This window comes from Cetorhinus maximus, chromosome 19 (assembly GCF_964194155.1).
Source record: "Cetorhinus maximus chromosome 19, sCetMax3.hap1.1, whole genome shotgun sequence".
Lineage (NCBI taxonomy): Eukaryota > Metazoa > Chordata > Chondrichthyes > Lamniformes > Cetorhinidae > Cetorhinus > Cetorhinus maximus.
The window spans coordinates 70,573,822-70,594,337 of NC_135897.1; the positions used below are offsets into that span (position 1 = coordinate 70,573,822).

The 20,516-nt window shown below is 44.1% G+C and overlaps 1 protein-coding gene and 1 long non-coding RNA gene across 2 annotated transcripts; both read right to left on the bottom strand.

Moving 5' to 3' along the window:
- Window positions 1-4,069: 4,069 nt before the first annotated feature.
- On the bottom strand, window positions 4,070-15,146 carry LOC144693896 (fetuin-B-like). Its single transcript, XM_078564072.1, has 7 exons — window positions 14,465-15,146; window positions 12,801-12,911; window positions 11,322-11,409; window positions 8,660-8,826; window positions 5,632-5,742; window positions 5,317-5,403; window positions 4,070-4,718 (listed from the first exon to the last, which is right to left on the bottom strand). The coding sequence occupies exons 1-7, from the start codon at window positions 14,729-14,731 to the stop codon at window positions 4,431-4,433; spliced, it is 1,119 nt and encodes a 372-aa protein (XP_078420198.1). The 5' UTR covers window positions 14,732-15,146; the 3' UTR covers window positions 4,070-4,430.
- Window positions 11,585-12,785, bottom strand: LOC144693897 (uncharacterized). Its single transcript, XR_013579614.1, has 2 exons — window positions 12,573-12,785; window positions 11,585-12,010 (listed from the first exon to the last, which is right to left on the bottom strand). It is a non-coding gene; the product is annotated as an uncharacterized LOC144693897 (long non-coding RNA).
- Window positions 15,147-20,516: the final 5,370 nt, after the last annotated feature.

Sequence of the window (20,516 nt, forward strand, 5' to 3'; positions counted from 1 at the left end):
GTGCAAGTGACAGTAAACAATAGGGTAGGCCTTGACTCTATTGCAATAGAATAGAAATAATGGAATTAAAAATTGGGGAAAGATGTAAAATGGGAAGCTGATTTCTACATCTTCCCCCCAATTTTTATTTACATTATTTCTATATTTATTATATTTTTGGAAGACTGAAGCATACTGTTTTCAGACCCCTGCCTAAACCCTGCTCCCTAGCTAACGAATCTCCAGCCCTTTCCCTGGCAACAGTCTTAGATTAAGCCGATCTGTTTGCAACCTTCGTGTCATATTTGACCCTGAGATAAGCTTCCAACTTCATACTTGGACCTTCACGAAAGTTGCATATTTCCATTTCCGTAACATCTCCTGACTTTGCCCTGTCTCAGCTCATCTGCTGTTGAAACCCTCATCCGTGCCTTAGTTACCTCTAGAATTGACGATTCCAATGCACCCTTGGCTGGTCTCTCACATTCTGCCCTCCGCAAACCTGAGATAATCCAAAACTCTGCTGCTCGTGCCTTAACTTGCAGCAAGTCCCGTTTCCCTATCACCCCTGTGGTCACTGACTTACATTGGCTCCCAGTCAAGCAATGTCCTGATTTTTAAAATTCGTAGCATGGTTCTCAAATCCCTCCATAGCCTTGGCCTTCCCTATCATATAATCTCTTCCACCTCCACAAGCCTCCGAGTTACCTACGCTCCTCTAATTCTGACCTATTGTGCATTCCCGATTTTAAATGCTCCACCATTAGTGACTACACCTTCAGCTGCCTAGGCCCTAAACCCTGGAATTTTTTCCCCACACCTCTTTGCCTCTCTACCTCGCTTTCCTCCTTTAAACTACCCCTTAAAACCTACCTCTTGACCAAGCTTTTAGTTATGACCTCCAATCTCCTTGTGTGGCTCCGTGTCTTACTCTGTTTTATAATGATTTTGTGAAGCACCTTGGGGGATTTTATTATGTTTAAGGGGCTATATAAGTTGTTGTTGATTGGTTCCAGCATTGAGAGACTTCTGTTACATGGACAGTTGGAGAAGCTGGGGTTCCCTTAAGAGATGAGAAGATTGAAAGGAAATTTGATACTGGTGTTCAAATTATGAGTGAGCTAGACAGAGTGGATCATAGAAAGAAACTGTTTCCATTGGTGGAAGATTTGAGAACAAGAGCACAGGTTTAAAGTGATTGGTGAAGGTACCAATGGTGAAATGAGGAAAACATTTTTACATGGCAAGCAGTTAGGATCTGGAAAGCCTGAGAAGGTAGTGGAGGCAGAGTCAATCGTAGTTTTCAAAAGTAATTTGATGAACACTTGAAGGGAAAGTTGCAGAGCCACAGGAAACAGGCAGGAGACTGGGATAAGCTGAGCTGCTGTTGCAGAGAACCGTCATGGGCTCAGTGGACTAAATTGCCTCTTTTGTGCTTTAACCACTCTATAATTGTCATGAAGAGATATTAATCTACAATGTTATTGGAAATTATTTTTACATTGGAATTGTAGTAGGCTCTGTGTCTGTGTGTCTTAACTGGATTAAAGCCAGCTAGTTTGGGTGCTTTGATGTATAGTATGAGATGTTAATTAGATAAACATAAGTTAAAAGGTAAAGTCGATATGCATTTGTGGAATAAACCATTCAAAAGAATGAGTAACATCTTGCACCTGGCTGGAAGACACCAAGCAATGTGTTTATATAACTAATAAAATTGCTGGAATGAAAGGGGTTTTATTGTTAGAGCTGAAGTTCAAAAGACCTAGTAATACAATGGAAAATTCCCTTTCAAAGGGAAAGCTAGGTATATAAAGAAATCATATAGGTATATTGTGTGCCTAAGGTAGAGGCATTTAAGACCTAACCAACCTGTACGCCTCCAACCAACTTGCAAAGGAATCTCATTTGGAATTTGTAAGGTCAAGTGTGCTTTGCCTGGTGTCTATTTAAAGCCTATGGATTACTGTTTCCTTTGTGGAGATTTACCTGGGTGTAATTAATTTGGGGATTTGTTAAAAAGTTGTTATAGCAGTAATTTGTAGCCATGTGTATGTGTTTAATTTGTTGTTAAAATAATAAAAGTTTAATTTAGTTTTATATAAAAACCACGAGACTCGGTGGTCTTATTCCTACTGAATTCAAAGTCTGCATTTGCAAATTACAAAAATGGATTATGACAGTTGTTTCAAGTTTCCCTCGGGTTTGAACAACTCGGCTTTTACCATCGGCTGTGTCATAATAATTCTAGCTTTTTATTCCAGATTTAATTAATTAACTTTAATCCCTCTAGCTGCCATGGTGGGATCTGAACTCCTGTTTCTGGATCATTTGCCTAGGCCTCTGCATTACTTGCCCAGCTATGCAATTACACTGCTACCGTACCCATACTTTACATATACTTTACCATGTCAAAATCCAGAAAAGAAACAGAATAGCAGCTAAAAAAAAGGTGGGGCTATGAATCAGGATCTAATAGTGGTATAGTTGCTGATGAAAATTCATTGATAATCTTATTAATCTGAAAAATTAATGCCTCCATGTCAAAAAAAAAGCAAATAGGAAAAAAATTAACTTTTTTTTTTAAAAGCAGACTTATTTTTTTCCTCAATTTACTGATACCCCAATCTTAAACTAGACTGAGAGTTCCAAGCCAGGTCTTAGAGGTATCCATTAATGGTCAATATTGGCCTTAGGTGCTGATGGTTGCTGTTTTCTTTGACTCAACTGACCTGTTATTTTGTACATTGGAACAACATAGGTGGCTTTGTCAATATTTGAAAACACTTATGCCCCCAAGCACAGCACACAGTTCTGTTAATGTTTGATTGATGGGAGAGCCAGTACTTTTTGTGGTATCATCATCATTTAGGTGCAATGCCAAGTGACGTGGGAGACCATGGTCTTCCAAACTTTACGATCACAGTAACAGTGGATGCCCGCTCGCCAAGCCAAAAATTCTCCCTTTGGGCTATATTCCCAGAGATGGGATGAGGGGTGGAAGGATAATCGCCTGCAAGCAGCAGGTGACCAAATAACAGGATTTAATAGTCACTTATGGCCGATTGTCAGAGGCCAAATTTTCTAGTCAACCTGCAGCCCCCACACTACCCACCCCACAACCCCAACACCTCCAAGGTATCAGGCGCTAGGCCAACTGCCTGAATGCGGCCTCCCAGCGGCAGACCTAGATGCTAGTGTTCCTTAGCAGGCTTTGAGGCTCTTCCTGCCTGCCTGGCCACAGCTGCAGTCACAGACAGCCCTGTGGAGAAGCTCGATCACCGCCCATGTTAACTCAGCTGCTAAGGACACCTTTATTCAATATTTTACAAGGTTGGAGAGGAGGCGCCTCCAGCTTGAGGTGCTCTCTCTCCCTCTCTCACCTGAACTCCAGGCTACAACCTCTTCTGAGCTGGAGGACCTCCTATTGGTTCTCCAGCCGTGAGGGCTCACCCGCTGCCCTTAATTGGATGGAGACCTTGCCTCCTGGACATTAATTGGCCAAAAGGGGGAAAATTACTGCCATGACTGTTCCCCACACCATGCGGGGTTGTGACCCCCATTTGATCCCAATGCCAGGGTCCTGGCCCTAGACCTAGAAACATAGGGCAGAATTTTCCCCCCATTGGGGGGGAAGTTCAGGAGCGGGTGTGCCTCCGATCAGCGCCCCCAATTGGGGGTGCACCGCCATTTTACGGAGGTGGGCCAATTAAGACACGCCCAGCGTGATGTCCGCAAGGGAGCGCTATGCCTGTGCAGGCAGAGGGGGGCGGGATTCCTTGAGCTGAGAATGCGAAAGAGCGCACTTATCTCCCTGAGGCTAAGTGCTGTCTCAGGGAGATCGGCTCCGCAATAAAAAATCTTAAAAACAGAAAAAAAAAATTTTCCCTGACATGTCCCCTCATCCCTTCATGTGACACTGTCACATGAGTTGAGACATGTCCATCACTTTTAAATACACTTTTATTAAATTTTTGAACACCCTCATGAAATCCTGCCAGCGGATGAGGTTTCATGCTTTATCCAATGCCCACCAGGGCTCCCGGCCTGCCCGCCAACCTGAATGGAATGCAGCACAGAAACAGCAGGAAAGGTCTGATAGTTTTTTAATACAGCAGTATTACAGAGAGCCTTATAGTGTTAGTAAATTGAATGAGAGAAAGAATGTATCTGAGGGTTATGGCAAGAGGGAGTATATTGTATAATATTATAACTGAACCTGAGAATGCAGTGCATTTGAAATTATGAAGGCATACAATTTATTGCAGACTGTTTTATTATCTTGACCTGAATCAGTCATACACATCGTTTCTGGTCTTCCTTTTGGGATGTGCTTAAGTGCAGTTTTCATTTTCAGGACTTTCAGGACCATTACTTTCGAATTTTTTTTTAAAATGACGGATTTTCTGTCTGCTGTGAATATCCTTTGCTGGATTTATTTCAGAGACAATTCAGATAGGACGAATGGTTCCTCCAAAATACCTGGCCCTCCCTGGACATGTATTTCGAGGCACTGGCAGCATTGGAAAGTTAGTTCCAGGGCCTGTGCTGATAACGAAACCTAGTGCGCCCTGCACTTCCTCTGAGGATTCAATTCTCTTGGGAGTTCCACTTTGCAGGCTTAGCTGTTTAATGCGATGTTCAGGTTTGGATTGTCTCTTTTTTCGTTGTCCTTGTCCTCTTTTACCGAGTCTTTGCTTGATAGCGCCTGCGCCCACAATTTTAGCTGAACTGACCACCTTTAGTAATACAAAGACCATTTCAGCTACTTCATAGAGTTCCTTCAGATCTAACTACACAATTTAAAGTCAATCACTCTCTTGGGTTGATGGCAAGTAGAGGACGTTGGCATTTGTAATCCACTTAGCAATGTGGCAGAACAAAAGGAAGTAGTCTTTTGCTGAGTCTGCTCACATGGTGGGCGAAGTTTAGTCTTGGCAATGGGGTCCTGCCAACTGGTTGGGGAACAAGTGGGATTCCCGCATTGCCTCCGTTGGGGAAGGCCTGATAGAATTAAGTGCACACCAGGTACTTAGCTGGCCAGTGTAGTGCCTTCCCTGGGAATCAGGAACCTGGGGGCTGATATCCCACGCACTGAGAGCTGCTGCCGGTAAAGCATCCAGGTAGAGGCCTAGGATCACCGAGGGACACAGGCCACAAGTGAACGAGGCTGGGATGGGGGTCATGGGGAGGGGTTCACTGGCTGGAGGGTGGGAAGTTCACTATAATTTTGACAGTAGATCCATGGAAATTCGATTCCAAAATCTTTGGCAACTCCTTGGGTCTCTTTGAGATCCATGCTATGAATTTTAATCAGATTTCCCAGTGAATGATTACCTTTGGTCTGTAGAGCTCACAATTCACTTCAACTTCCTCTTTCCCAGAAATGGGTTTATAGACAGAGGCGATGCAGAAGCCTTTGCTCTACAAAGGTAATAAGGTAACAGGAAGTACTGAGCAAAAGAACAGCTCCTTTTAAAGAGATTAGCTGATTTAAAAGTTTTCATTATATTTATACATCTAGAAATTAAATACAGAGAAGTGTATGCATTCCTCCACAATCCTACAAAGGAAACTGAGCAGAATCCTGGAAGAATGTATGATGATATAAGTATGCATTGGAACAGAAGGCTGTTTTGCAATGATACTTACACCAGAAGCAAATTCACTTCTATCCCTTGGACAATTTTGTAGCTTGGAAGCTTTGGTGCATGCAGTTTCTTGGATTGTAAATTCAACGAGTACTTTCTTCCCTGCCAAAACCTGAAATAAAATCACGTTAAAACTTCCTTTAGCAACAAATAACCTACTGGAATAATTGCAGCAGATGATTATATCAGCCTTTTCAATTAAGATGTTTGTGACCTTAAAAGAAATATATATGCTTATAATCCCAGTGGAATGTTTAATTGTGTGTACCCATTTGTACTTTTCCGTAAATTATATATTATGACATTCATACCAACATACATCCATCATCCATAGAAAAGTGATACATGCCACGGTCTCTTGCAAGGTGGTGATATTGTGAGATTAGTCAAAAAGAAAAGGGAAGCATTCATAAGGGCTAGAAGGCTGGGAACAGATGAAGCCCATGGAGAATACAAAGGAAGTAGGAAGAAACTTAAGCAAGGAGTCAGGAGGGCTAAAAGGGGTCATGAAAAGTCACTGGCAACCAGGATTAAGGAAAATCCCAAGGCCTTTTATACATATGTAAAAAGCAAGAGGGTAGCCAGGGAAAGGGTAGGCCCACTCAGGGACAGAGGTGGGAATCTGTGTGTGGAGCCAGAAGAAATGGGAGAGATACTAAATGAATACTTCTCATCAGTATTCACCAAAGAGGAGGACTTAGCGGTCGATTTGTCTAGGGAAGAGTGTGTAGATAGCCTGGGTCATGTTGAGATCAAAAAAGAGGAGGTGTTAGGTGTCTTGAAGAATATTAAGGTGGATAAGTCCCAAGGGCCAGATGGGATCTACCCCAGAGTACTGAGGGAGGCAAGAGAGGAGATTGCTGGGGCCTTGACACAAATCTGTGTATCCTCACTGGCTACGGGTGAGGTCCCAGAGGACTGGAGAATGGCCAATGTTGTTCCATCGTTTAAGAAGGGTAGCAGGGATAATCCAGGAAATTACAGGCCGGTGAGCCTTACGTCAGTGGTAGGGAAATTATTGGAGAAGATTCTTCATGACAGGATTTACTACCATTTGGAAGCAAATGGGCGTATTAGTGAGAGGCAGCATGGTTTTGTGAAGGGGAAGTCATGTCTCACTAACTTGATCGAGTTTTTCAAGGAAGTGACAAAGATGGTCGACGATGGAAGGGCAGTGGATGTTATCTACATGGATTTCAGTAAGGCCTTTGACAAGGTCCCTCATGGCAGACTGGTACAGAAGGTAAAGTCGCACGGGATCAGAGGTGAGCTGGCAAGGTGGATACAGAATTGGCTTGGTCATAGAAGACAGAGGGTGGCAGTGGAAGGGTGCTTTTCTGAATGGAGAGCTGTGACTAGTGGTGTTCCGCAGGGATCAGTGCTGGGACCTTTGCTGTTTGTAATATACATAAATTATTTGGAGGGAAATGTTACTGGGCTGGTTAGTAAGTTTGCAGACGACACTAAGGTTGGAGGAGTTGCAGATAGTGAAGTGGATTGTCAAAGGATACAACGGGATATAGATCGGTTGGAAACTTGGGCGGAGAAATGGCAGATGGAGTTTAATTCGGACAAATGCGAGGTAATGCATTTTGGAAGGTCTAATACAGGCAGGAATTATCCCAGTAAATGCCAGAACCCTTAAGTGCATCGACGGGCAGAGGGATCTGGGTGTACAGGTCCACAGGTCACTGAAAGTGGCAACGCAGGTGGATAAGGTAGTCAGGAAGGCATATGGCATGCTTACCTTCATTGGCGGGGTATTGAGTATAAAACCAGTCTGCCATGAGGGACCTTGTCAAAGGCCTTACTGAAATCCATGTAGATAACATCCACTGCCCTTCCATCGTCGACCATCTTTGTCACTTCCTTGAAAAGTCATGCTGCAGCTGTATAGAACCTTGGTTAGGCCACACTTGGAATATTGCGTGCAATTCTGGTCACCACATTACCAGAAGGATATGGAGGCGTTGGAGAGGGTGCAGAGGAGGTTTACCAGGATGCTGCCTGGTCTGGAGGTTATTAGCTATGAGGAGAGGTTGGAGAAACTCAGATTGTTCTCACTAGAGCGACGGAGATTGAGGGGCGACTTGATAGAAGTTTACAAAATTATGAGTGACATGGACAGAGTAGATAGTCAGAAGCTTTTTCCCAGGGTGGAAGAATCAATTACTAGGGGACATAGATTTAAGGTGAGAGGAGAAAACTATAGAGGAGATGTGCGGGGCAAGTTTTATATGCCGAGGGTAGTGAGTGTCTGGAATTCTCTGCCAGAGGAGGTGGTGGAAGCGGGTACGATAGTGGTGTTTAAGAGGCAGCTTGACAAATACATGAATAGGATGGGAATAGAGGGATACGGACCCCGGAAGTGCAAAATGTTTTAGTTGACGGGCAATATGATCAGCGCAGGCTTGGAGGACCGAAGGGCCTGTTCCTGTGTTGTACTTTTCTTTGTTCTTTGATATAAGCACAAGGGACAGTGACATGACAGGATTTTTGGTAGGAGTATTCTGCTTTAGTAAAGCTGGATCATATCTTCACCGTGGTGGATCCTCCACCTGTCAAAATGATGTGCCCTTTGACTTCGGATGATTTCTGTCATCAAAATATTCTTGGTGGGCCATTGACAAGTGTCTGCCTGGGCTGAGGTAGAAGCAGAGGCAGCAATTGACTGACCTGGGACCAATCAGCCTGCTGCACCAGAGCATTACTGTCATTGCAGCATTAACAAGAAAAGATGTTTGATTTTCTTTCAAATTTGAAATTTTCAAAGGCTTTGGGGACAACCAGATAGAATATCAATTAATGCTTAATTGCTGTTGATGTTATTGTTCTTATATGCTCAGGAAGTAACATTTTCATTGCCTCTGGGATGTTTAGCACAAAATTGTCGAACTTGGACAGCAAATCTCAAAATTCACAAACGTTCTTGCAGGACTTTTTCTTGATAGAATCTGTAGGACTGTCTTTAAAATAAAAGAGCTCAGTTTTTTTGTTAATCTTTGCTAAAAGATGCACATCAACTTTACCTGAGAAGAAGCTCTTGTTATTTTCCGTACTGCAAAATAATTTGTTCTGCTGCTGTTTCTGTTATATTTTTGTAGTGCCCTCATGACAGATTGATTGACGTCTGTACGGTTTATTGGTATGCGATGTGGGCAGCTTGGGCATCTGCTCAAAACCAAGTCATCGGAATCTTCAAATAAGACAGAAAAGGTTGAAAAAACACCATAAAGTTGCAGTTTTGCTTTATACTCACCGCTATATTTTCTCTCAAATTTGAAAATGGTTGAAAATATAGCCTTAAAAGAAATAACCTCCTCAACTGTCTTTGTAGCCCATGTTACATGACAGACAATTGAGTATCGTGGTTGTCATGCCAATGTGTTTTAATACTAGTGCCAATCCCCACCATATAATAACATGAAATGATTTCAGAATCCTGCCCCACATGTGCAAATAGCACATTATGCAAGTGGCACAGATGCATTTAAAAGGAAGCTAGGTAAGTACATTAGGGAGAAAGGAATAGAGATTTATGATGATATAAGGAGAAAGGAATAGAGATTTATCATGATAGGGTCTGATGAAGTAATGAATAATGGATATGAAGCATAAACATTGACCAGAATTTTCCCTGAATTGCACTAAGTGCAGTGGCAGGCGTGAAAAAAAATGTTTTTCCTGCCCAGCACAAGGGCTGGTTTTTGCGACATATCATCCACTTCCCACCTCATTAATTCTGCAGCCACAGGAAGCACACCATATCGCTGGCCGGCAGCTTCTGAATCGCCCGACTCACCATTACCTTACCGTTTCCTCACTCCAGGTGCCATATCTAAACTGCAGCCGCGCACACAGTTCTCAATGCTTGCAGCCCAGGACTGCTCCAGTGAAAACATGGCCCTGAAAGCTAAGAAGGATGCAGTGACCTGTCACTGGAACATCTTTTGAAGGCCTGCCATGATGTCCTCTACCCAGCTCCAGCCGCAGGAGGTCCAGCAATCTCACCACTCCAGCTTGGGAGGCGGTGGCAGTGGTGGTCAGAGCCAATGCTGCACAGAAGAGGTTGGCCATCCAGTGCAGAAAACAGATGAATGATCTCATCTGTGCCACCAGGGTAAGGCAACCTACTCATCACTCTAAACTCACACACTCACAAGGCCATCACACATTCATTGGCATCTCACTCACTGCCAGCTCAAGAGACATCACGACTCACCCTCTCACACACCCTCACATCTCCATCTGGCCTCATCTCCTCTGGAGACTACCTCCTCAGCCCTCACCATCTTGAGACCACTTGCACAGATCAACATGTATACCCACACAGAGCCTGGGGATACCCCTCTTCCCAAGTACAGCCCTCACCCTGCAGCCTCTTCCCTTGCCTGAGGCAACTTCTTCCCCTTCCCCAAGCAAGCCCTAGCCCTGCAGCCACTGAAAAGCCAACCCCCCCACTTTCGGTTGGCCTTGTCGGTAGAGACATGCCCATGACCCCCCCACCCCCCCTGAAAGCGATGCGGTGCTGCCTGCTAAGCCTGGCACTGAAGTGCAACCGAGCGAAGTGAAGGTTGCCAGGTGCACATCGCTTATGTACTGTTGTGAAACATGAGCTCATGATCCAGCCTGGGGGGATGATTCCGGTGAGCAAGGCTTATAATGAGATTCAAATGTATTGAAAACAGCTTCCCGACATGCAGCGGCGAGAAACGCAGCCCGCCATTGACTGATGGAGCGGATGATCACAAACTGGTTTCATGTCGACATGAAAACAATTTTTGCAGTCTCCCAATATTTTCTGTTCTCACCCGCTAAGACACCTGCTGCAAACAGGACCGGAAAATCCCTGCTATTGGCATAGACCAGATGACCCAAAGGACCTGTTTCTGTGCTGTAAATCCTTGATGGGGAATTCTAGGACCAGGGGACATAGATTCAAGATAAGTGGCAGAAGGTGTAGGGGGGACATGAGGAAGAACTTTTTTACGCAGAGGGTAATGGGTGTCTGGAATTCGCTGCCCAAGTTGGTGGTCGAGGCAGAAACTTTAAACTCTTTTTAAAAAGTACCTGGATCTGCACCTTAAGTGATGTAAGCTGCAGGGCTATGGGCCGGGTGCAGGAAGGTGGGATTAGAAAGGGCACCTGGGTGTCCTCGGGCTGGCATGGACAAGATGGGCCGAATGGCCTCCTTCTGTGCTGTAACTTTTCTACGGTTTCTATGGTTTTCTATGGTAATTCTGTGTTAGATAGTAATGGGATGGGTTCAGCATACCATTGCCAAATGTAGATTTGAACCAGGCTCTGTTATAGTCCCAGCAACAATATTCATAGATTAATAATAGGAAAGATTATGTATGTATTAATGTGTGAAGACTGGAGAAGGGGTGCACAGCTACAATGAGAATCTCTTATAAAACAGACTACAGCATAAGCAGGTGCTGCATTCACTAACCCAGAGACTGGAAGGAAAGTCACATTTAAAGCACAGAGACCAAGAGGGAAACGGGTAAAAGAATTGACGAAATAATCAAAGAAGCAATCTCATGGAATGGGAAACGATTCACCAGTTTGATGGGTTATTTTATTTATGAGCCTGGCCAAGTTGAGTGGTAACACCTTTGCTATTTAATGCAATTACCAACTCTGCCTAGTGTACAATAAAAAGCACATTCCAGAAATCTGTCCTACCTGGTGATATTAAACACTGGTATTTGTGAACCCGAACATGCCGTGTTGTTGGGTTAATTTGTAATTGGACTGTACAGTCTCCAGAAATCTATTTGAATTAAAGGAAATATCCATTGTTAGTTATTTACAGTTTAGTTCTCACCTCTATTGTATATTTTCTCAACAAAGAAGAAGAACGTATAAAGCTGCGCTCGACATTTCCTCTTAGTATTGGAACAGGGTGTGATAAAACTTCTGGTTCTCCTTTATGTTGTCCAACCAACATACAGCTGAAAAGTTGGTTGTAGCAGTTGTCTCTTACTAATATCAAATTTTCATCTCACTTAATTCATGCAGAACTAAACATTTTGGAGTTGTTTTTTTACAATACCTAATTTTAGAATTGGAATACGACATAAACAATCGGTTTCATAATCACAGCTAGGACAGAGATAGACAAATATAATTTCTTCTGTACTCCCTAATTATAAAGAGGAAAATCAATTGGGGGGTTCTCACTCATGATCATTATTCAGTGTACTGTACTGGGTGTCAGGTAAAAAAAGGATCAGATTGAGATGTGATGCCTCCTAGTCGAACAGTTTGTCAACATCCACTGTCACGATGCACCTGTGGCTAATAACCATTTGAGCAAGGTGCTGGAGGATGTTGAATATTAGTGAGACCATCCTTCAGTGAGGTGTCAATTCCTAAAAGAAAAGGTGGGGAGAAAATTGGTGAGAAAATTCCCCCTGCCATATTACAAGTTATTCACTGGTATAAAGATTGACTAGGAACATCAATGGCTACAGGAATTGACTGCTAGTTGTATTTGACTTTAGGTATTTTTAATTATTAGAAAATATGCTGAATATAGTATTTGGTCAACATTATGGGGCATATGGCCCAAGGGACTATTTTGAAGAAGAGCAGGTGAGCTATCTCTGGTGTCCTTGCCAATATTTATCCCTCAATCAACATCAAAAAGAAATCTGGTCATTATCAGATTGCTGTTTGGGGAGCTTACAACGTGCAAATTGGCTGGTCTGTTTTCTACATTACAACAGTGACTACACTTCAAACGTATTGGTTGTAAAGTGCTTTGGGATATACTGTGGTCATGAAAGGTGCTAGATAAATGCAAGTCTTTCTTTCATGCCTAGTGATCAAATCATGGTAATGCATAATGTGCTTCACAGAGACTTAGGCCGGTGCACTTCCAAAATTCAGTTGAGAGGATGTTCACAATGCCTTAACTCTAAATGAATCTACCCTGTGGGTGGGTAAATCAATGCTGCCTCAATCTTCCTCAAAGACCACAACAGTGCAGGTAATGAGTGAGCAAGTGACGATATTGGAGTGGGTGTTGACCAAGTCCTTTTATAGGGAGAGATACAGAGCGAGAGGGTGGTTTTACCTCCATATGCATTACAAGGATATTAAAGTGCCTTTAAATGTGAACTTTTCAGCCAATACAAAACATTCAAAAGGGAGTCTTACCGCTTCAGGACCCGATCGTACTTCACATTCTGCCGCAGGTTTTGGATTCAGCGAGTGGCATCTAGTCTCTAACACCTCAAATGTTAAATAAACAGAGGACACACCTTGCTTCTGAAAGAAAAAATAAGATTAATCACTGAACAAAAACAGTCTGGTCACACCTGAGAGACCACTGATGCATACACAATATCAAAGGCCCCTTGAAATTGGATTAAAACTCCCGAAAAATCGAAGTTAAGTGAGTGGGCAAAGATTTGGCAGCATTTAATGTTAGGGCTTTGGCAGGAAGAATAGAAAAGCGGAATATTATTTAACTGAAGAGAGACTGCAGAATGCTGCAGTAAGACAGGATTTCGACGGCCTCGTACATGAATCACAAAAAGTCAGCATGCAGGTACAGCAAGTAATTAGGAAGGCAGATTGAATGTTGGCCCTCATTGCAAAGGGGAGGGAGTATAAAAGTATGGAAGTCTTGTTACAACTGAACAGGGCACTGGTGAGACTGCACCTAGAGTATTGTGTACAGTTTTGGTCTCCTTACTTAAGGAGGGATATACTTGCATTGGAAGCAGTTCAGAGGAGGTTCACTAGGCTAGTTCCTGGGATGAAGGGGTTGCCTTATGAGGAAAGGCTGAACAGGTTAGGACTCACTGGAGTTTAGAAGGGACTTGACAGGGTACTTGCTGAGAGGATATTTCCCCACATGGGGGAATCTAGAAGGGCACAGTTTATAAAGAAGGGATTTCCCATTTAAAATGGAGATATGAGGCGGAATTTCTTCTCTCTGAATGTCGTTAGTCTTTCCAATTCTCTTCCACAGGGAGCAGTGGAGGTTGAGTCATTGAATATATTCAAGGCTGAATTAGACAGATTTTTGATCTACAAGGGAATCATACATTACGGGTGGCATGCAGGGATGTGGAGGTAGGGTCAGTTAGATCAGCCACAATCTTATTGTATGGCAGAGTGGGTCTGATGGGCCAAATGGCCTGCTCCTCTTCCTATTTCTTGTGATATTATGTGTCATGCTGCAATTAAATTGCTGATTACATCTGTTCTATTTTTATATCACATTTACGTTAAAGTAACGTTGCAAGTATATACATGTCAGCCAATATGGCATCAGCTGCACCACAATTATTGCCCAGCAACAATGGACCGGTGTTTTAATTAGACACTAAGTAATAGTGTATTACAGCAATTGCTTCACATTGGAAAGTCAAGCATGAAAAAAATTGCTGCCATGAATAATTCCCTGTTTTGTACATTCTTTCTCATCAATAATTTAATAATTTAACTTAATTTCATAACTATAATGATAAATAATCTTGAACTCTGATGACTACACATGTGGTTGCACAGAGAGGAATTTAACTGTAAAAGTCCCATAGAAACTGAAAATGCTGGACATACACAGCAGGTCTGCCAGTATTTGTAAAATGAGAAGACAGGTTAACATTTTAGAACGGACCCTTTGTCAGAACTGGTAAAAATGTCATTCTCTGGGACTGCCTCAATATTACAGTGCTGTAAATAGCCAATCACAGGATCATTTAGATCCTGCTGTAATATACTGTTAGGTTTTCAACGTTCATTGTTTCTCTCCTAACTCTGGTTCCATAGCAATTAAACTAATCTCAGTTCTACATCCTTTTTGTACTCACCCCTCTGTTTTCCTGAGCATTTTCAATTTTGTTCAGCACATATTTGTATCCTCCTGGCTGGTCGGCATTGATGTGTTCCACAGCTAATTCTGCTGCATCCACTACCCGCAGCTCATTGCAGGAAAGGGCTCTGTAAGAGGCTGCAAGTGAGGGCTGGAAAAGCTGAGTGCTGATGACCAGAACAATCAACAGCTCCATGCTGTGTGAGAACTGCAATAGTAGAGTCGAACTATGTTTGAGAGCCAACATAAATGGTATCTTGAACATTAGGAAATTCACACCAACAGTCAAAAAACAGGTCTTCACTGCAGCAGTGTAGATCCCATTTGTTCAGCTTATTGTCTAAAGGTTGCCTGATTTCAGACCACACATTTGACCATGGGAAAAATAAACATGTCAAAACAAATATAAAAATTGATGAAATCAAAGAGTTTTAATGACACAGCAACTTCTAAAACAGAGGTCATTTGAGTCACACATACAGTAGTGTAGTACTGTAGTTTGTGCTGCAGTTTAGTACAGGTTTGGGATATGCTGTCATGGCATTCAAAGGAAGCACTACCAGGACTCTCGGTATTTAGGAGTTTTGATATCAGCCGGGATATTCCGGCCTTGCCGCGGCAGGACCTGCTGCAGGAGATTTGGTGGCCCAGCCAAAAGCCCATTGAGTTTCAGCGATCCAGGCAGTGGGCGGGGCCAGAAAACCCCCACCCATTTACTTTGAGTCCTGGGAGAAGTTCACTCAAGATCGCTGCACCTGGCACAACCAAATAAAAACAGTAGGGACTCCTTTGAAAGCAATCTCTGGGGACCCGGGTTTGAATCCCACCACGGCAGATGATAGAATTTGAATTCAATAAAAATCTGGAATAAAAAGTCTAATGATGGCCATGAAACCATTGTCGATTGAAACCCATCTGGTTCACTAATGTCCTTTAGGGAAGGAAATTTGACGCCCTTACCTGGTCTGGCCTTCATGTGACTCCAGTTCCACAGCAATGTGGTTGACTCTTAAATGCCCTCTAAAATGGCCTAGCAAGCCACTCAGTTGTATCAAACTGCTACAAAGTCTCAAAGAAAGAATGAAACGAGACAGACCACCCAGCATCAACCTAGGCACCCGAAACGACAATGGTAAACTCAGTCCTGTCGACCCTGCAAAGTCCTCCTTACTAACATCTGGGGGCTAGTGCCAAAATTGGGAAAGCTGTCTCATAGACTAGTCAAGCAACAGCCTGACGTAGTCATCCTAGCGGAATCATACCTTACAAATAATGTCCCAGACACCACCATCACCATCCCTGCATATGTCCTGTCCCACAGGCATGACAGACCCTCCAGAGGTGCTGGCACAGTCGGGAAGGAGTTGTCCTGGGAGCCCTCAATGTCAACTCCAGACCCCATGAAGTCTCTTGGCATCAAGTCAAATATGGGCAAGGAAACCTCCTGCTGATTAACATGTACCGCTCTCCCTCAGCTGATGAATCAGTACTCCTCCATGTTGAAGACCATTTGGAGGAAGCACTGAGTGTGGTAAGGGTGAAGAATGTACTCTGGGTGGGGCATTTCAATATCCATCACCAAGAATGGCTCATTAGCACCACTACTGACAAAGCTGGCCAAGTCCTAAAGGTCATAGCTACTAGACTGGGTCTGCGGCAGGTGGTGAGAGAACCAACAAGAGGGAAAAACGTACTTGACCTCATCCTCACCAACCTGCCTGCCACAGGTGCATCTGTCCATGACAGTATCGGTAGGAGTGACCACCACACAATCATCGTAGAGATGAAGTCCCGTCTTCACATTGAGGATACACTCCATTGTGTTATGTGGCACTACCACCATGCTAAACGAGATGGATTTCGAACAGATCTTGCAACTCAAGACCCGGCATCCGTGAGGCACTGTGGGCCATCAGCAGCAGCAGAATCATACTCGAACACAATCTGTAAGCCCATGGCCCAGCATATCCCCCACTCTACCATTACCATCAAGCCAGGGGATCAACCCTGATTCAATGAAGAGTGCAGGAGGGCATGCGAGGAGCAGCACCAGGCATACCTAAAAATGAGGTGTCAATCTGGTGAAGGAATAACACAGGACTAATTATATGCCAAACAGCATAAGCAGCAAGTGATAGACAGAGCTAAGCGATCCCACAACCAACTGATCAGATCTAAGCTCTGCAGTCCTGCTACTTCCAGTCGTGAATGGTGGTGGACAATTAAACAACTCACTGGAGGAGGAGACTCCACAAATATCCCCTTCCTCAATGATGGGGGGAGCCCAAAACATCAGTGCAAAAGATAAGGCTGAAGCATTTGCGACAATCTTCAGCTAGAAGTGCCGAATGAATGAATCATCTCGGCCTCCTCCGGAGCTCCCCAGCATCACAGATGCCAGTCTTCAGTCAAGTCGATTCACTCCACATGATATCAAGAAACGGCTGAAAGCACTGGATGGTGCAAAGGCTATGGGCCCTGACAACATTCTGACAAGAGTATTGAAGACTTGTGCTCCAGAACTTGCCATGCCCCTAACCAAGCTGTTCCAGTACAGCAACAACACTGGCATCTACCCGGCTATGTGGAAAATTGCCCAGTTATGTCCTGTACACAAAAAGCAGGACAAATCCAACCCGGCCAATTACTACCCAGTCAGTCTACTCTCAAACATCAGTAAAGTAATGGAAAGGGTCATCAACAGTGCTATCAAGTGGCATTTGCTTAACAATATCCTGCTCACTGATGCCCAGTTTGTGCTCCGCCAGGGCCACCCAGCTCCCAGCCTCATTACAGCTTTTGTTCAAACATGGACAAAAGAGCTGAACTCCCGAGGTGAGGTGAGAGTGACTGCCCTTGACATCAAGGCCACGTTTGACGAAGTGTGGCATCAAGGAGCCCTAGCAAAACTGGATTCAATGGGAATCAGGGGGAAAACTCTCCACTGGTTGGAGTCATACCTAGCACAAGGGAAGATGGTCGTTGTTGTTGGAGGTCAGTCATCTCAGCTCCAGGACATCACTGCATGAGTTCCTCAGGGTAGTGTCCTCGGCACAACCATCTTTAGCTCCTTCATCAGTGACCTTCCTTCCTTCATAATGTTAGAAGTGGGAATGTTCACTGATGATTGCACAATGTTCAGCACCATTTGCGACTTCTCCGATACAGAAGCAGTCCATGTCTAAATGCAACAAGACCTGGACAATATCCAGGCTTGGACTGATAAGTGGCATGTAACATTCATGCCACATAAGTGCCAGGCAATGACCATCTCCAACAAAAGAGAATCTAACCATCAGCCCTTGAAGTTCAATGGCATTACCATCACTGAATTCCCCACTATCAACATCCTGGGGGTTATCATTGTCCAGAAGCTGAACTGGACTAGCCATGTAAATACTGTGGCTACAAACGCAGATCAGAAGCTAGGAATCCTGCGACAAGTAACTCACCCCCTGACTCCCCAAAGCCTGTCCACCATTTCCAAGGTGCAAGTCAGGAGTGTGATGGAATACTCCCCACTTGCCTGGATGAGTGAAGCTCCCACAACACTCAAGAAGCTTGACAGCATCCAAGACAAAGCAACCCTCTTGATTGGCACCCGATCCACAAACATTCACTCCCTCCACTACCAACGCACAGTAGCAGCAGTGTGTACCATCTACAAGATGCACTGCAGGAATGCACCAAGGCTCTTTAAGCAGCACCTTCCAAACCCACAACCACTACCATCTAGAAGGACAAGGGGAGCACCACCACCTGGAAGTTCCCCTCCATGTCACTCACCATCCTGACTTGGAAATATATTGCCGTCCCTTCACTGTTGCTCGGTCAAAATCCTGAAACTCCCTTCCTAGCAACACTGTGGGTGTACCTACACCACATGGACTGCAGCAGTTCAAGAAGGCAGCTCACCACCACCTTCTCAAGGGCAACTAGTGATGGGCAATAAATGGTGGCCCAGCCAACAAAGCCCACATCCCATGAATGAATAAAAAAAGCACAAATCAGAGGCAGAGAGAAAATGCAGAGAGAGAGAATCCCAAGCTAACAACTCGTCCAAACTGCAGACGTCTGTGGTATCCTGTTCTATTTGCGGCAGGGTTGGACTTGTCCTGCTTTTTGTGTACAGGACATACCTGAGCAATTTTCCACATTGACTCCAGGAGTATTGTTGACTCTTAACTAATAGCCAAGCAAGCCACTCAGTTTAAGGACAAATAGAAATGGGCAACAAATGCTGGCCTTGTCTCCAATGCCCAGATCCCATGCACAAGCTGAACAGGAAGGGAAAGATCCTCTTCTTTCAGAGCCCAAGATGCCCTACAGCGTGATATAACAAAGAGATGGATGCAGATAATCATTGTGCCCAATGCAAGCAGTCTAGTTCCCAGGACCTGAACGCAGTGCTGTAAAATATTCAATGACCTGACACCAGTAGCTTCATACACTGCCTAATTCACCAAGCCCTCAAATCTCCTCACTCACCTCCCAAACTGTATCAAAATCATTCAATATCAACATTCATTTTTCCCTTGTCCTCACACACTTTGCACTGCTGCAAGTTTCACACTCACATCTCATTGCCTGAACACACTGTCAGCTATTCAGTGGTGGCAAACGCATCATCTGAACACATTGTACCCACACTCACTGACACAGTTTCTCTCCCCCTTGCAGGATGAGGTCGCCCATAATCGGAGGCAGCAATACCAACTGGCAGGGCACAGGCACAGCCGCATGCCCTCACCACCCTGGAGGAGACAGTCCAAGCTATTATTGGTGCAGCTTGTGCTGAGGCAGTGGTCAGTTGCAAGGCTGAAGCTACAGAGGATGATGATATATTCCTACTTAATGCACTTTCATACATCATATTTACCTTTCAGCCCACAATCTCTTTTGACTGCCAATGGTGTAAGCATGCAGCTCTTGCTTTCCCCCCCCTTGCCTCACCCCAACCCAATTTTCCTCTTTTGCCTTTATCCTTTCATATAGACAAGAACTGCAACCTAATCAATAATTGGTGCAGGAGCCAGAAGTGCAAGATGAACAAGAAATTGAAGAAGCACTGTCGTTCGATCTCACACTCACAGCCACCAGCTTAGGTACCGGCATTAGATGAACTTTAGAGTATAGCATATAGATGAGACCTACATGTGGTGAGTCACTGGGCACAAGTGGGCTGCAGTCAGGGCAGGGGTAAAGGATTGTGTGGGTGCCAGCGCCCCGAGGTCACACTTAGGTTCTGCTGCAGGGAACCCAGGTGAGTACTTATAGGGAGCGGTGTACAGAAGAAGCCTGATAGATATACATACAGAAATGCTTGGGGAATTGGCTGGCTGCTGTCAATGTCAAGAAGCATGAAGTTCCATTTTCATACAGAGCTTTGTGCAGAGCTTGGAGCCCAGTCTTTCCAATGGGAAAGTGGTGGCCACCTCCATGATAAAAGGCCAGACCATGATGTAGCGCCTGATGGCCAATGTCTCAGCTTCCATTGCGGAACAAGCAGAAGCCACCCAAATTGTAGCCTAGAGGTGTTTTGAAAGTAAAGGAGCGAAATTAAAAAGGAAATTAGAAAAGCAAAGAATGGTCATCAAAAAATACTAACAAGCCCAAAGCAGAGAAATGGTAAGGTGTGGGTCTGTTCTACTTTGCAGATTTGGGATTGCGTTCATAGGAACTGCTGCTAGGATAGCAGGTATTCACCAAAATGATCTACTCAGCATGGTCACACATCAGCTGAACTTTCAGTGAGTGGCAACTTTTGAGGTTGCAGTACATCTCAGCAGGTTCCGAAGAAGATTCATTTTGGATTCAAAATGTTAATTCTGTTTATTTCCCCACAGATGCTGCCAGTCCTGCTGAGATTTTCTGGCACTTTCTGTTTTTATTTCAGGATCTGCCTATCCTGCATACCACTGGCGCAAACTCCTAGCCCATATGCTCACACCCTAACCAAAATGGTATTGAAGAAAAACAAGGGAGTTCTCCCCCATGTCCTGGCCATTATTTATCCATCAACCAGCATCACCAAAAATCAGATTATCTGG